Here is a 14,748-nt window from a genome sequence, read left to right on the forward strand (position 1 = left end):
CGTGGAAAAAAAAAAAGGGGGGGGGGGGGGGGGGGTTCGCATCTCCCAAGCTTCCTCTTTCGGGTTGGGGACGGTCGATTTGGGTGACAAAGCGCCTGATCCAGCCCGACCATGCTTTGCGTGAAGGAGTGGTGTCTTGCAGATGTCTTCAGACAAGGCAAACCCAAGAGAGAGAACGGGGAGAAGGCGATTGGATGAGCTGGAGGGGGTTGAGCCGGACCGGCTTGACCGCCAGGTTATTAATACTACTTGTCCAGGCGGGACGAGATGAAAACGTCAACGCTTAAGCAAAGGCCAACTCGAACCGGGCGCCTGGCGTCGGTCGGAAATGATGGCCTCGCATCTTGGAGAGCATTCATACCCGATAGGAGAGATGAAGACGATCCCCCGATCCCCCGATTCCCGGATGGTTGGCCAGGTCCGAGACCAGACCCAAGGGCCCAAGATCCATGGGGCGGTGATCCTCGCCAGTAAGATGAAAAAGCCTCTGTGCGCTGTTACTCTGTTGTTCCGTACATACGCAGTAGACACCCAGTTCCAAGCTCGTGCTGCAGGGGACTCCATCCTCGATAGTTGGCTCCATTTGGGATTGGGCAAAGAATAGTTCTTCGCAAACAGCCATGCGTGTGTAACTACCGCATCGGTTATCCACGTTGTATGTACACAGTACCCATGTACTTCGTACACTACTACTGCGTACATACGAGACGCCCAGCGTGCGTGCTGGAACAGATGCGGGGGGGGGGGTGTAGGTGTGGCCGAGCCCTTGTGTTCATGACACCGTCCAAGCTGCAGGCTCCGAACCCAGAGCCCAGAGACATACTATACACAGTAGGTAGCTATGTGCTTGGCCCTCGCTCCATGCCCCTGACAGGCGTCGTGAACGGTTGGCCGTTGTGGCCGTTGTTCGACGTCAGCTCGCCACAGCTCCAGATCCGGAGCCCTGGCCGTGGAGGCTCTTGGACTTGGGGGGGCGACGGAGGACGGGAACCCTGGCTCATGCTCAGGGGAGGGAGGCCAGGGGTGGAAGCCAAGGACCGGGCCAGGGAACGTCAGGGAACGGGGGCCAAGCAACCGCCCGAGGGGGGGTGGGGGAGGGCAGAAATACAGGCTAAACCCTTTTCGGAACAAGCACCCACTTGGAAGCGGGCAAGCGAGCGGCTACGAGGCAGGAAGCAGCACCTGAGCACCAGAGGCCGCAATCAACAAACCTCCGCCCTCCATCAACGACCCTTTCGAATAAATCCTACCTTTCCTCCAAAATACCGCGCTGCTCGCCAGAACCGCCCCTTTGCAGCCTCCCTCCCCGCTGTCGCCTGCAGACCCGAGGCGCGAAACGTCCGTCTGGTTGCCGGCGCCACCCCCGCCTTGTGCTTTCTTGGCCCCCGTTGATTCCAGGTTCGGTCCCGGTCCGAGGGGTTCCACCGAGAAACGACATCTCAACCTCTCGGGTTCGACGAAACACGGCCTGTTGCTGTTCGATCCTCGGCGCCTGCAACGATACCCGCGACCGAGCCCACCTTTCTTTCGCCGACCAGACGCTTTTCGGTCTCGGTAGACGTTCCCCTTGTCCCCGTCCGCTCCCCGTCGAACCGGCCCGGCTCCGAGCCTTCTCTCTCTCCTCCGGTGCTGGCTTCGGCTTCTTTGCCGCCTTCCGTCTCCCCCGAGCGCGTCCTCGGGCCCGGCACAACTGCGCCGGCAGCATTCCCCTCCCAGGCCCTCGCCGCATCCCAGGCCGTGAGGGCCCGTTTCCCCTCCTTCCCTTCTCTTCACCCCCCTGCGCCTGACGCGCCGGCCCAGCCATGAATTTTGATTCGGGAACCGCCTACGCCGAGTCGGACGCCGACGACGAGTACGAGCGCGACATGCACGGCAGCTCGCCAACCGCCACCGACGTCGAGAACTCCCCCATCGACTCGGACCCCCCCTCTGCAGAACACACCCCCACCACCTACGGCTACCGGTCGACGGTCGACCGCCTTCCCGAGACCATCATCTCGGAATGGACCGCCGAGGAGTGCGCCGACTTCATCGCAAGCATCGGCGTCCAGCAGTACGCAGAGAGGTTTTTAGGTGAGCCGTCACCGAGCAGCCCTGTTTGTGGAGCACTCCCGAGGTGTTTCGCCCTGCTGACCCGACGTGCCTTTCTTCCTTAGAAAACGATATCGTCGGCGAGGCCCTCGTCGCTCTACATCATGAAGACCTCAAGGCCATGGGCATCAACAGCGTTGGGCACCGCCTGACCATCCTCAAGTCCGTCTACGACGTCAAGAAGGCCCAGGACGTCCCCATAGAACCGGACCATTATATGCCGCCGAGTACGTTGCAGAATCGCCCTCTGTCGTTCTCCCTCGTATGACCGCGCCCCCCGCGCACCCAGCTAACCGCCAGCTCGCAGCTGCCGAGGCGGAGGCCCAAACAACCATGGCCACCCTCAAGGATATCAAACACCTCGTGGAGCAGCTCCGGCTCCGTGACGAACGAATAGCGTTATACGAGCAGGACCTCCGCAGGTTAACCGAAGACTTCAAGCGGCTACGCGAGGATGTGCTACCCGCCTTGAGGCTGGTCAAGGACGTCCAGCAACCTCTGCCCACCGTGAACAACGCCCAGGCCTACGAGTCGACGCTGTCGCCACCCGCCCCAACGCCCGTCTCCGCAGGGCAACCGAGCGCAGGGCTGAAGCGCCAATATTCCACCAAGAAGATCATGCTCGGAACGACCCCCAAGGCCACGTCGCCGTCACACCTGCAAACCACCCACGACAGGTCGATGGTCGAGCAGGCCCTTGACCCCACAAGCGCCGCCGAGAGAGCCGTCATGTCATCCTCGCACCTGGCCGCCATGAACGGCGCCGCCGCGAGCTCCACCTCGCCCTCGTACCCCTCTCCCAACATGCCTTCGCCCACCTCGCCGCCAACGAGCTTGATGTCGGGCACCACGCTCGGCGCTCGCTCCTACCGCGACCCCAACCAACCCGCGTCGTCCGCCCGTTCCGCCTACTCCAACGACGACCACTACGGCGGAAGCAGCAGCTCCACCCAGACGAGCAGCAGCTCCAAAACCGCAACAGCCCCCCGCCGCCTGCAAACCCCGGCGCCAGAAACCCCCGGCGCCGCCAGCAACGCCTCGGTCGAGATATTCAAGTCCTTCCGCGTCAGCATGGACGATCCATGCTACAAGGTCCTGCCGGCGGCGCTCAAAAAGTATCAGATCAACGCCCCCTGGGACCAGTATGCCTTGTACATTGTCTACGGCAACGAAGAGCGCTGCCTGGGGCTCGACGAGAAGCCGCTCATACTGTTCAAGCAGCTGGATAAGGAAGGCAAGAAGCCCATGTTCATGCTCAGGAAGACAAACAATGCGCCCGCGACGGATCCCTCGGCGGCCCCGCCGGCCGTCGCGCCGTATGACCCGCCGGGAGGTATCATTTAGGGGCGGACAACGACCCCAGAGAGTGGGATCGGAACGGGGGGGGGGGGGGGGGAGCGTTTGAGTGCAATTACTTTCCTTTTGGTGTCTTTTGGAGAGACGATGGTGGTGTCTCGGGAGAAGCGGGCCGGGGGGATCGGGCGGTTTGGTCGGCAAAGCGCGTGTGGTTAGGGAGCTGGGCTGGGAAGCATCTACGGGATGGGAGCGATCATGGGACAGGTGTTTCTGGGTGAGTGCTTAGGGTAAACTTTGCTGTTTGGTTTGTGGGTGGCGGCTCGTGCCGCGTTGTTCCCCGCCGATCTGCCGTTCGGATGCCTGCTTGCTTGACGCCGGGCGAGCAGGGCATCTCTGCCTGGATACCTCGGGGACGGGGTCGAGCAGGGGCGTCATCTTCTTCTTCTTCTTCTTGTATTGAAGCGAAGCGATTCATCTGTTCTGAACGATGCCTCGATCGCTCAGTTGGGATGTCGTGCTGAAGGCTGGGAAGGCGCGTGCAAAGCGATCCGTCGGTTCAGCGCTACGACGTTGACGGGAGCCAGCTGATCGTTGGGATTCCCGCATTCGAGGCAGATTGGGGACGGCACGGTCCCGGTGCTGCTCGGGCTTTTTGCTTGCTTGGTGTTGGGCGGGCAGCCACCCTGGCTGCAGTGAGCGGGCAGATCGCAACTGATAATGGTGTTGCGGAAACCTCTCCATGCAACGAAGAAACAATGCAATATTTACAGCTACAATATTTACACAACGTAGAGCCCCAAAATGACGTGGCCTCGTTTGCTGGGTATTCGACATCCGCTGCCCTGTCTCTCTTGGTCGCCCTTCCGGTACGGGGGATTGGGATCGTTCTGTCGTGGACCTCTGGGCTGAACGCTGGGTAACCCGCAAAGATCGACGGATCCATGTCTCTTCTCACGTTTCAACCTCCCTTATAGACACCAAAAAAGTTCTCCCCCTTTCCTTTTTTTTCCTTTCTTCTCTTCGCCTCTCTCTCTCTCTCTCTTTCTCTCTCTCTCTCTTTCTCTCTCTCTCTTTCTCTCTCTCTCTTTCTCTCCTCTCTCTAAAATCACCGATATCTTCCCGAAGTGCTCTTGTTCCTCGCCGCTTCCAACGTTGCCTTAAAATCTTGGTACAGCGCGCGCACCACGCCCTCGCGGTCCCAGCGGTCGAGAATGCCATCGACAACCTTGTGGAGCTTCTTGGGCCGCATGCGCTCGCGGTCGGCCAGGCGTTCGGGGAGCATATGCCCTTCCTCGTGCAGGCGCGCGTCGACCCAGTCGAGCAAAGCGTGCTTCCAGTGCATCAGGTCGTGCGCCGTCTCGGCGTTGCCGCCGCACACAGCGCCGACGCGCCACTCGGTGGCGGCCGGGGGGATGCGGTGGCCGTCTTCGTCGACGTCGGGTTCTGCTGCTTCGTTGTTGGAGCCATCCTGCTCCGAGTCGGTGCTGTTCACCTCGACGGGGCGGAGGAAGAGCTCGAGGTTGGCGGCGTTTTTGTAGTAGGGGCTGCCGGAGAACTTGATGACGAATCTGGGTGACAAAGTGTTGCTTGTCAGTCTCTGTCGGAACAGCGCGGAGGGGGGTGGGTGGCGGACGTACTTGGCAGGATGTCCACTCCGGCCGCAGGCGCCGCAGTTTTGGCCGTCGAACCTATCGGCCTTGGGCACCTCGGTGTTCACATAGTACGGCCGGGCGCGAAGGGCCATGTAGAAGTCCTTTTTCCAGGCCGACGAGGCAAACTTGGACGTAGCGAGGCCATGGACCTCGTCGTCCAATCTCTTCCAGGCGATGCGGTACAGCCCGTGACAGCGCTCCGAAAACCCCGGGTTCACCTTGAACTGAACGCACCACTCTATAGCGTCGCGGAAGTGCTCCTTGAGAGGCTTGTGGGCGTGCGATGTGAACTCGATGGGGATGTCCAGGTAGGCGTCCGACGGCACTCCAAGAGGCTCGTCGCTGTCGTCCACGACGAAGGAGTCCATGTCGTCGTCCATCTCCTCTTCGTTACTGCCATCATCTTTCTGCTTCTTCTTCCTCTTTTTCTTCTTTTTCTTCTTACCCTTCTTTGCAGCACTCGGCTCACTCTCCTGCTCACCAATGACGCCTTCCTCGTCGTCCTCAAACTCGTTAAGTGCGAGATTATCCGAGTCGGTGTCGTAGAGCCCCTTCGCAGGCTCGTCATCCTCAGGCTCGGAGGATTCGTCGTTTTCGTCAACAACTTCTCCGGCGCGCTTCCGCCGCAGCAGTTCGCGTGCCTTCTCTTTCTGCGTCATGCGCTTCCGACCGCCTACCCGTCGACTCCTGGTGGAGTGCTGGACCGGTTGTTGCTCAGTCTCCCCGTCACTGTCCTGGTCGTCGTCGTCATTGTCGTCCTCGCTGTCGTCGTCACCACCACCATTCTTGCGTCCCTTAATGGGACTAGATGCCGCAGTCCGTTTTGGAACAAGCTTGCGTCGTTTGGATGAGGGAACGAGAGGTGTGTCGTCGTCGTCGTCGTCGTCGCTATCGCCCGAGTCGGCAATAACTGCCCGTCTCTTGCGCCTCATCATCGGGGTGGCAATCGGTAGATCGTCATCGTCATCGTCATCGTCGTCACACTTCTCCCCTTGCTCTCCCTCCTTCTCCTCCGCGTCCCTCGACTCTAGGTCTTCATCTTCTGCAGCTCCACAACCTCCGGTAGTCACGCCCTTGGCATTCGGCAATCGAGACTGCCTGTAGCGACCCGCACCCCTCCTCTTCACGGGCAGTTCCTCGTCCGCTTCGTCGTCATCATCATCCTCCGCTGCACTCCCCCGATCCTCTGAGGAGCCATCATCCTCAAAGGCCAAACGTTTCTTCTTATTCTTCATGCTGCGTACGGATCCGCCAGGCTGAGATAAGGCCATGAACGAGAGAGGTTGTTGCCCCAGGCGCCTTTGCGCTGGCGAGCTCTTTGCGGTGGCAGCAGGAGAGCTAGACGGCGCAGGGGCTGATGCAGATGAGGAAGGAAACGCTGAAGATGTTGTCTTGTGCTGCTGCTTGGGTATCTTGATGGTGCGTCTTACTGGGGGCCGACCTGACAAAAAGGGAAGGCGGTAGAGTTGATCAGCATGTTGTTGTTGATGTTGTTGTTATTGCCAAGGCCGCTCCTGTTGTCGAAGATGGAAAAGAAAAGAGAACGAAAAGGGAATGTAGGATGGGCTGGGGCTACAAGAAGTCGGGGAGGTGGACGGAAGATTGAGCGTGTGAAGGTCCAGGCTTACCAAGTGTGGCCTCCAGCGTTTGCTGTCTCTCCCGTTTACGCTTCCCCATATTGTCCGCAAAAAGGTTTCTTCGGCGATAGAGATGTCAAGAAACAACAGCGAACAAGAGGAACCCAAGGCCTCTTTTATCAGTGTTTCGCAGCCAGCTGTCCGCCAAAGTCAGCAACCCATTCAAGCACACCAGGTTCGAGCGACCGTGGGGTCGCGAGCAGACGCAATGATTATCCAGCTTCTCCTCGGCTTCATCGAAAACGTGACGCAGATGATACGGTAACAAGCACGCGGCCGTGGGGAGGGTTGTCCTTGTCCCAGGAACCGATCGTGCATGCGTTGCCTTATCCTTGGGCGTTGCGTCCAAAATGCGATTCAACCGGAGATGTTGTACTTACGAGATGGAAGACTGCTGCCCTCAGAGAAGTCTCGCGGGGGAAAAATGCTGTCGATGCGATTGGCCGCAGAAAAAGTATGGCGAGACGGGAGGTGACAAGAAAAGGGGGAAGAAAAAGGAGTGCGAGATGGAACAAACCAAGCTGCCTTCCTTGGGGAGGATACTTCCCCTTCTCAAGCACCCAGGAAGTATCGACCGGGTTTCTAAGTGTCAAAGGAACAAGACGCTCTGTTGCGCGCCACAGGGCGACGAGACTCGACCAACAAATGTCTTTCATCAAAGCAGAATGTTCAGCGCGCGGGAAGGTATCATCCACCACGCGCGACGTGCAAAACGCGGGCTCACGTGACCATTATCACAAAGTCCGCCTTGGACCCTCAGCAGCATGACATGGAAGAAATGAAAAAAAAAAAAGAAGGACGCGGGTTCACGGCCGTAAGGTGGACATTAATTATTTTTGTCGAGGGCAAAGAATTAAGGATTACTTTGGTATGAATTGAGGTATATGTTGATTCTATGTATTGCAATCATGCCCACGCCGCCCCTTTCCTCCCATCCATCATCATTAAAAACTCCTCATCGACTCATCAATTCTCAAGGAACCTTTCCACCCAACCTTGCGCCTTGCCCATTCCCCTTGTGCCAACGTGGTCCCTATCTCATCACTCGGCTTTCCAATTCGGCACGGTACCAACTCGGCACCTCGGACTCCGTACATCGTGGTTATGTACTTGAAATGCATTAAAAGCTCGGTGTTCAAAAGGCTGCGCTTGGAGCCTCGCCTGCCTTGTTTTTTTTTTCTCAGAACAAGACGGGGCGCATCAGACCCTTCTGCTCCAAGAATCGGCTTGGCGGATTGTCCATGCACAGGAAGGAAGGAGCAAGAACCCGTGTTCCCAAGAGTTCGTACAGCGAAACCCGCCACACGCCATCGACAAACCATTACCGCAACGGTTCCTTGGCATCCTGAACACCGCGGGCAAGCACATCGGTAAGCTTCCAACGCGGCGGCTTGTAGACGCCCTCGAGGCCGTTGGCCTTGCGCCACTCCGCCTCCATTTCGGGAGTGACGCCCTCAGGGAGGGGGTCTTGGCCGCCGGCAATGCCCGTCGAGTACTTGAGCTGGAGGATGTCGCCGACCTCGTCGCAAGCCGCCAGGACGCGGTCCATATCATCCTTGTTGTGGGCGGCCGAGATGCAGAACCGGGCGCGCGAGCTGATGAGCGGGGTGGCCGGGTAGCCCACGACGACGACCGAGATCTTGCGCTTGAGCATCTCGTGGCTGAAAGCCGACATCTTGCCCGGGTTGTACAGAACGACGGGGATGATGGGCGAGTCGTCGTGGCCATACGTAATGAAGCCGAGGCGCTTGAGCCCGAGGCGCAGGTAGCGCGAGTTGAAGGCCAGGCGTTGCAGGCGCTCCTCGCCCTGTCCGGGGCAGAGCTCGCCCGTGATGAGGCGCAGCGACGACAGGATCTGCATCAGCACCGAGGGAGTCGGCGACTCACCCAGCAGGCTGGCCGCGTTGGAGATGCGGAGGCCGTCGATGATGCTCTTGTCGGCCGCGATGTAGCCGCCGTTGGCGCCGAACGATTTGGTGAGCGTGCCCATGAGGATGTCCACCTCGGAGGGGTCGATGCCAAAGTAATCGCACACGCCGCGGCCCCGGGGGCCCAGCGCGCCGATGCTATGCGCCTCGTCAATGTACAGGTAGAACTTGTACTTGCGCTTGAGCTCCAGCACGCCCGGCAGGTCCACCATGGTGCCCTCCATCGAATAGAGACCCTCAACCGCGACCAAGATCTTCTTCCACGGGCGGTGAGTGCGCGGCTGGCCCTGCGAGATGGCCTCGCGAAGCTTGCGTTCCAGGTCTTCCATGTTGTTGTGCTTGAAGGAGCGGATGACGGCGCCCGAGAGACGGGCGCCGATGCGGATGGAGGCGTGGTTCAGTTCGTCCGAGATGATCAGATCGCCCCTGGAGACGAGGGCGGGGAAGGTGCCGGCGTTGGTCACAAAGCCCATCGAGAACACCATGGCGGCGGGCTTGCCGACAAACTTGGCCACCTCGCGCTCCACCTCGAGGGCCAGCTCCGACGTGCCCGTGTCGGCGCGAGGGCTGGCAAGGCTGAGGCCCGTTTTGCGGACGCAGTCCTCGACCGCATCGGCACAGGGACCCTCGGACTGGGCAAAACCGAGGTAGTTGTACGAGCTCATGTTGAGCGTCTCCGTGTAGGTGCCCGTGTACCTGTAGGTGCGGTTATAGTCGTTCGAATCGCGGTCGATGAGCGTGATATAGCGGCCAGGCACGCCCGTCGTGGGGCGGGCGAAGCAGTCGTCGAGGCGGCGCTTCAGACGGCGAACGTAAAAGTTGTCAAAGTCGTCGTTGAGGGGAGCGTAGCCGTTGTGCACCTTGAGGCTCTGGTAGGACTTCTTGTCGCCGAAGCGCTTGCCGAAGAAGTCTCGGGCGTGGCCCAAAAAGATGAGGACGAGGTAGCTGATGTAGGTGGTGAGGACGTAGTAGTATGGCGGCTCATCTTCAATCGGAGGCAGAAGCTTCCCTCCTTGATGGGCGCTCACGTAGAGGTGGTTCCGGTCGAGCAGCGGACCGAACTGGGCATCCCGGCGCTTCTGCGCCTGGGCCTCGTCGGCCGAGGGGGGCTCGAACAGCGTGGTCGGAGACTCGTCCGTGTCGAGCTCGCCGCCGGCGGCGGTCGAGAGGGAGATTGTCGGGAGGGGGCTGGGAGACGACATTTGCGGCGACGGCCCCTGCAGGCGCTGGGGGTTCTGAAGCTGTTCCTTGGACTTGGTGAAGAGGCCCGCAAGGCGGTTCTTGGACTGGGACGGTCGCCGCTCTCCCAACCTCTCTGTCTGCGGCATAGTAGAGGTCGAGAAAGGGTTGAACTTCCGAGGCATCGCTAGGTAGCTATGCACTGGCAGGCGGCTGGAGCACGATCCCGAGGCCGGGGAGCAGGAGCTCTTTGGCGCTGAGGTTGTGCAAGGCGGGTTGGACGCTGGAGATGCCCAAGTAAGTTAGCGTGTGACTGAGATGGTGGTTCTCGATGGCTGACGGAGAGATTGCCGCGATGTTCTGGCAACGGGTTTGGTGGAATTTCATGGCGTAACGTGGTTGGAAGGTCGCAGGGCTTGCTTGCTGCCCCCTTTTCCCAGCTTTCCGCCCAAAGCACAGGCGATCCCGTCCGCTCGGCCGCCTTTCCGTAGGTCCAGAACGCTGCCCCCTCTTTGGGCCACTCGCTGTCGTAGAGGGAAAAAAAAGCAAGACTTACGCTGAAACGATTACAAGAACGCGAAAACAGAGCTTGACAGAGGGGAGAACAAGCGGCGGGCGGCGCGGTTGAAGGGGGATCGCCGACGAATAGAAGCCGCAGTCGATAGCTGCAAGGGACGGACAGATCGGGTGATTGAGAAACGAAGTGCTGGCCGGAAGCAGCTATCGACCGAGATCTCGAGACGCGAGGGTGAGAAAGGAAAGAAGGGGACCTTGCGGTCCGAAAGGCCCTCGACCTTGAGGTCTCAGCGGCTTATCGAGAGGGGCTGGTGGGTTGGTGTTTGTCGTGTAGAAGAGGGAAAGGGGGAGGTGGGAAAGGAAAAAAAAAAAAAACGACGGAAAAGGTCGAGGAAGGGGTCAGGTTCAGGGTGAGTGAGGGAGCTGGACCCGACCCTTCAGGGAACAACTTCAACGTGGTTGGGCGGGTCCGCTTGGCGAGAATTGACGAATCGGGGCGCCGGGGACTGGTCGGATCCCGCATCCACTGCCATGGGGCATGGCTCTGCCGCGTCTTTACCGACGCAATTTGACGCCTTGTATGTATGTAGATTGTGACCCTGGCGATCAACCGCCTCTTCTTCATTCTGACAGCGGCAGAGCCTACGGAGTACGCCGTAGCGAACTGCTCAGGAACTGGACGACCTGATCATCGACGTGGTGAACGTGAGCCACAAGCCCCAACTTGCTCCCACCCAGCGCTGGCAGCCTCGGCCCTCGCACAGATTCCAGGCTGAAGCACGTCGCCACGGTACACGTACAGCGCGCACACTACACTACACTACACTACACTAAGCGGGTGCGCATTGACAACGTCGCGAGATGCTAACTTTAGCGTTTGTGGCCTTCCGGGGAGCACCAGGGTCGGGAGACCAGTCAGCCCGGGATTTGCTGCAGTCCCAGATGATGGGATCCACGGTCATGAACTGACGGTTTCAAGGCCCAGCGGGGCAAAACTCTGCGCGACAATGAGCAACATGCGGGGGAAAAGGGGGACCTACACTAGCTGCTGTGCTTAGGATAACCTACATACAGACCCTGGGTGGTCTGTAGTACGCAGTCCGAATCTCTTCGCTCGCCTTCCCTATCTTCACTTGTCTTGTTGCCATGTCGACAGAATTGCCCCATCCAGAGAACTGAACGTGATCAGCCCGCGCTAGAGAGTCTCGGCGATGCAATGGCGCATTGGTGGGGGGGCCAGCGCAAGGCGGTCTGCAACCCGCACCGACGAGTGAGGGTGCATTCCGCCCTTCCGGAACGACCGGCGGACAGCATGGCGGGACGACTCTGAATGTTGCATCGCGTTGACAAGCGTCCGCAAAGTCCGCAGACACCCTGGCTGCCGGATTATGTAAGCCGGGAGGGACGGGGGGATCGCAGCGTTTGCCGAGAGATGCGCTCGTCAAAAATCCATAAGCAGCAAAAAAAGACTGTGTCCACGGGTGGCTATTTTAAGCCAGGGCATTCCAGGTTCTCGGGAGAATCCGATGGCGATGGACACCAGGAACCTGGCAGTTGGGATGTACTTGTAAGGACCGGGTTTCCTCGCATCTCTCAGGCAGAGATTCAGTTTGCTTTTACTCCGTAGGTTCCCAATCCTTGGATCGGCGGGAGGTAAAAAAAAAACCAACATGGGGGCCATCGCCAATGGCAATTGTCGGCTTTGGACGGCCCTGACGGACCTCGGGTTAAGGGTGATGACGGGTTACGGGTGACCTAGCTACGAGTTGCGGCCTCTTCCTTTCAACTGCGGGCCGACTCCATCCAGGCTGGCCGGCGTTGTTTCTGGAAATTTCAACGTGAATTTTCATGTGGGCCACAAGGTAAACCATCTCGAAAGCGAAGCAGTGAGAAGGAGCCGGCTTCGTTGAGAACCCGACATCGGCTTTTGCTGGAGCCAAATCCCTTCACCACCCAACAGTCGCACAAGGCTGAGGGAAACGTTGTTCCAAACTCACCTCCTCGTTTTGCTTCTTCTCTGGTCTTTGCTTTTTTTTTTTCTTTTTATTTGACCCTTACTGCGTGCAACGTAATTGACTCTTCAAGATGGCCGCGGCCGAGCTCTGGCGACACCAGCACCCCGAGGAGACACCGATGTGGAGGTTCCTCGAGCATGTAAACGCAAAGTATGGGCTGAGCCTCCACGACTACCTGGAGCTGTACAAGTGGTCAGTCGAGAATGTGGCCGACTTCTGGGGCGAAGTCTGGCACTTCGTGGGTATCAAAGCCTCCAGGCCATTTGACGAGGTAAGTGGTGTGTGTGGTTTCAGGGGCTGGCCCCGTGCCTTGTCGAATCCCCCGCTCACCTCGATATCCAAGGTCCTGCCGCCCAATGCCCCCATGTTCCCCAGGCCTGACTTCTTTGCTGGTGCTCGCCTCAACTTCGCCGAGAACCTTCTGTTTCCCCCGAACGTTGACGTGGACGACTCGGCGACTGCCGTCATCACGGCCACCGAGAACGAGAGCCATCTCACCGAGACGTCGTGGGCCGACTTGAGGGATCAGGTCCGTCGCTGCTCCAACGCCCTCCGTGCCGCCGGCGTTAAGGAGAACAGCGTCGTTGCCGGATTCGTTGCCAATCACGTTCAGACCCTCGTGGCCCTGCTCAGCGCCGCCTCCTTGGGCGCCATTTGGACCGGCATCAGCCCGGACAGCGGCGTGAGCGCCGTCCTGGATCGCCTCGCGCAGATCAGGCCCCAGGTCCTCTTCGCCGATAATGCCACCCTGTACAACGGCAAGGAATGGTCCAGCAAGGCCAAAACCCTCGACATTGTGACCGAGTTGAAGAAGCACGGCCTGGAGCGCGTGATCGTCGTCAAGGGGCTGAAGAACATCGAGGCCGGCTTGGAGGAGATCCACGCGTTGGGGGTCCAGGCCGAGGAGTATGAAACCTTCTTGAGCTCGTGAGTGCACCGTATGGGTCTTCCAACACCCATTTCCCCGGTCTGACAGGCAACCAGGGCTCCGGACGCACCGCTTGTCTTTGCTCAGCTGCCTCCCGCCCACCCGCTTTATGTCCTCTACTCCAGCGGCACCACGGGGCTTCCCAAGGCCATCGTTCACACGGCGGCCGGCACCCTCCTGCAGCACAAGAAGGAGCACTTCCTCCACGGCTCTCTTTCTCCCACCTCCCGCATGCTCTACTACACCACCACGTCGTGGATGATGCACCACTGGAGCGTCTCTGCCCTGGCCTGCGGCGCATCACTCGTCCTCTACTCGGGCTCGCCATTCAAGCCCCACGGTTACTCGTCCCTCCCGCGCCTGCTGTCGTCGCTTCGCGTCACCCACTTCGGCACCTCGGCCGCCTACCTCACCACGCTCGAGGCGAACAACGTCCGCCCTATCGCCGACCCGACCCTCGACCTCTCGGCGCTCGAGGCCATCTACTCGACCGCCTCCCCCCTGCCCCCTTCCACCTTCGCCTTTGTCTACGAAGCTTTCCCTTCCAACATCAACCTCGCCTCCATCACCGGCGGAACCGACATCATTTCGCTCTTCGGCGCCCCGTGCCCCTTGCTCCCCGTCCGCGCCGGCGAGGTGCAGTGCGCCGGCCTGGGCATGGCCATCGACGTCGTTGACTCCGCCTCCGCCCCCGAAGATCCGCGTCCCGTCCCCGACGGCGAACCGGGCGACCTGGTGTGCACCAAGCCCTTCCCCTGCCAGCCCCTGACCTTCTTCGGCCCGAACGGCGAGGAAAAGTACCGCGCCGCGTACTTTGAGCGCTTCCCCGGCATCTGGCACCACGGCGACTTCGTCCGCCGCGTCCCCGGCTCGGCGGGCGCCCTCGTCATGCTCGGCCGCAGCGACGGCGTGCTCAAGCCCTCCGGCGTCCGCTTCGGCTCCGCCGAGATTTACAACATACTCACCCGCTTCTTCGCGGGCGAGGTCGACGACGCCGTGTGCGTGGGCCGCCGCAGGCCGGAAGACCGCGACGAGACGGTCTGCCTGTTCGTGACTATGGCCGAGGGCAAGACCTTCGACGAAGGCCTGCGGAGCCGAATCGCGGATACGGTCCGCCGCGAGCTCAGCCCGCGCCACGTTCCGGGCGTCATTGAGGAGGCGGGCGGCGGCGTGCCGAAGACGGCCAACGGCAAGAAGATCGAGGTGGCCGTCAAGCAAATCCTTTCGGGCATGGAAGTGAGGACCAACGCCAGCGTGGCGAACCCGGAGGCGTTGGATTGGTTCAGGGAGTGGGCGAAGCGGAATGCATAAACATGCTTGAACGTGCTGTTTTTTTGGGCCGGGCTGAGAGGCGCGGTTGCTTAGTTCACGTGCAGTACTGGGCACAACCTCTAGAAGAGCGTCCTAGATAGAGACGCGGAGTAATATGAAGGGAACCTATCTGTCCTTCCAAACCTACCTCTGCGTCTCGAGTCCATGACATCTGTCTGCACGATATCCCTACGA

At 59.9% G+C, this 14,748-nt stretch overlaps 4 protein-coding genes across 4 annotated transcripts; 2 read left to right on the forward strand and 2 right to left on the reverse strand.

Annotated features, from left to right (window-relative positions):
• Positions 1 to 1,802: 1,802 nt before the first annotated feature.
• On the forward strand, positions 1,803 to 3,435 carry VTJ83DRAFT_841 (uncharacterized protein; the record flags this gene model as incomplete). Its single annotated transcript, XM_071014529.1, has 3 exons — positions 1,803 to 2,073; positions 2,157 to 2,318; positions 2,399 to 3,435. 3 exons carry the CDS (start codon positions 1,803 to 1,805, stop codon positions 3,433 to 3,435), a joined length of 1,470 nt encoding a protein of 489 aa, XP_070870194.1.
• Positions 3,436 to 4,492: 1,057 nt separating this feature from the next.
• Positions 4,493 to 6,716, reverse strand: VTJ83DRAFT_842 (uncharacterized protein; the record flags this gene model as incomplete). The annotated part of the gene is made up of 3 exons (XM_071014530.1): positions 4,493 to 4,955; positions 5,025 to 6,480; positions 6,668 to 6,716. 3 exons carry the CDS (start codon positions 6,714 to 6,716, stop codon positions 4,493 to 4,495), a joined length of 1,968 nt encoding a protein of 655 aa, XP_070870195.1.
• A 1,281-nt stretch (positions 6,717 to 7,997) lies between these two features.
• VTJ83DRAFT_843 (uncharacterized protein) lies at positions 7,998 to 9,968 on the reverse strand (the record flags this gene model as incomplete). The annotated part of the gene is made up of 1 exon (XM_071014531.1): positions 7,998 to 9,968. One exon carries the CDS (start codon positions 9,966 to 9,968, stop codon positions 7,998 to 8,000), a length of 1,971 nt encoding a protein of 656 aa, XP_070870196.1.
• Positions 9,969 to 12,384: 2,416 nt separating this feature from the next.
• Positions 12,385 to 14,553, forward strand: VTJ83DRAFT_844 (uncharacterized protein; the record flags this gene model as incomplete). The annotated part of the gene is made up of 3 exons (XM_071014532.1): positions 12,385 to 12,585; positions 12,658 to 13,241; positions 13,299 to 14,553. 3 exons carry the CDS (start codon positions 12,385 to 12,387, stop codon positions 14,551 to 14,553), a joined length of 2,040 nt encoding a protein of 679 aa, XP_070870197.1.
• Between the last annotated feature and the right edge of the window lie 195 nt (positions 14,554 to 14,748).

The sequence above is a fragment of the Remersonia thermophila genome, chromosome 1 (genome assembly GCF_042764415.1).
Source record: "Remersonia thermophila strain ATCC 22073 chromosome 1, whole genome shotgun sequence".
NCBI classification, from domain to species: domain Eukaryota; kingdom Fungi; phylum Ascomycota; class Sordariomycetes; order Sordariales; family Chaetomiaceae; genus Remersonia; species Remersonia thermophila.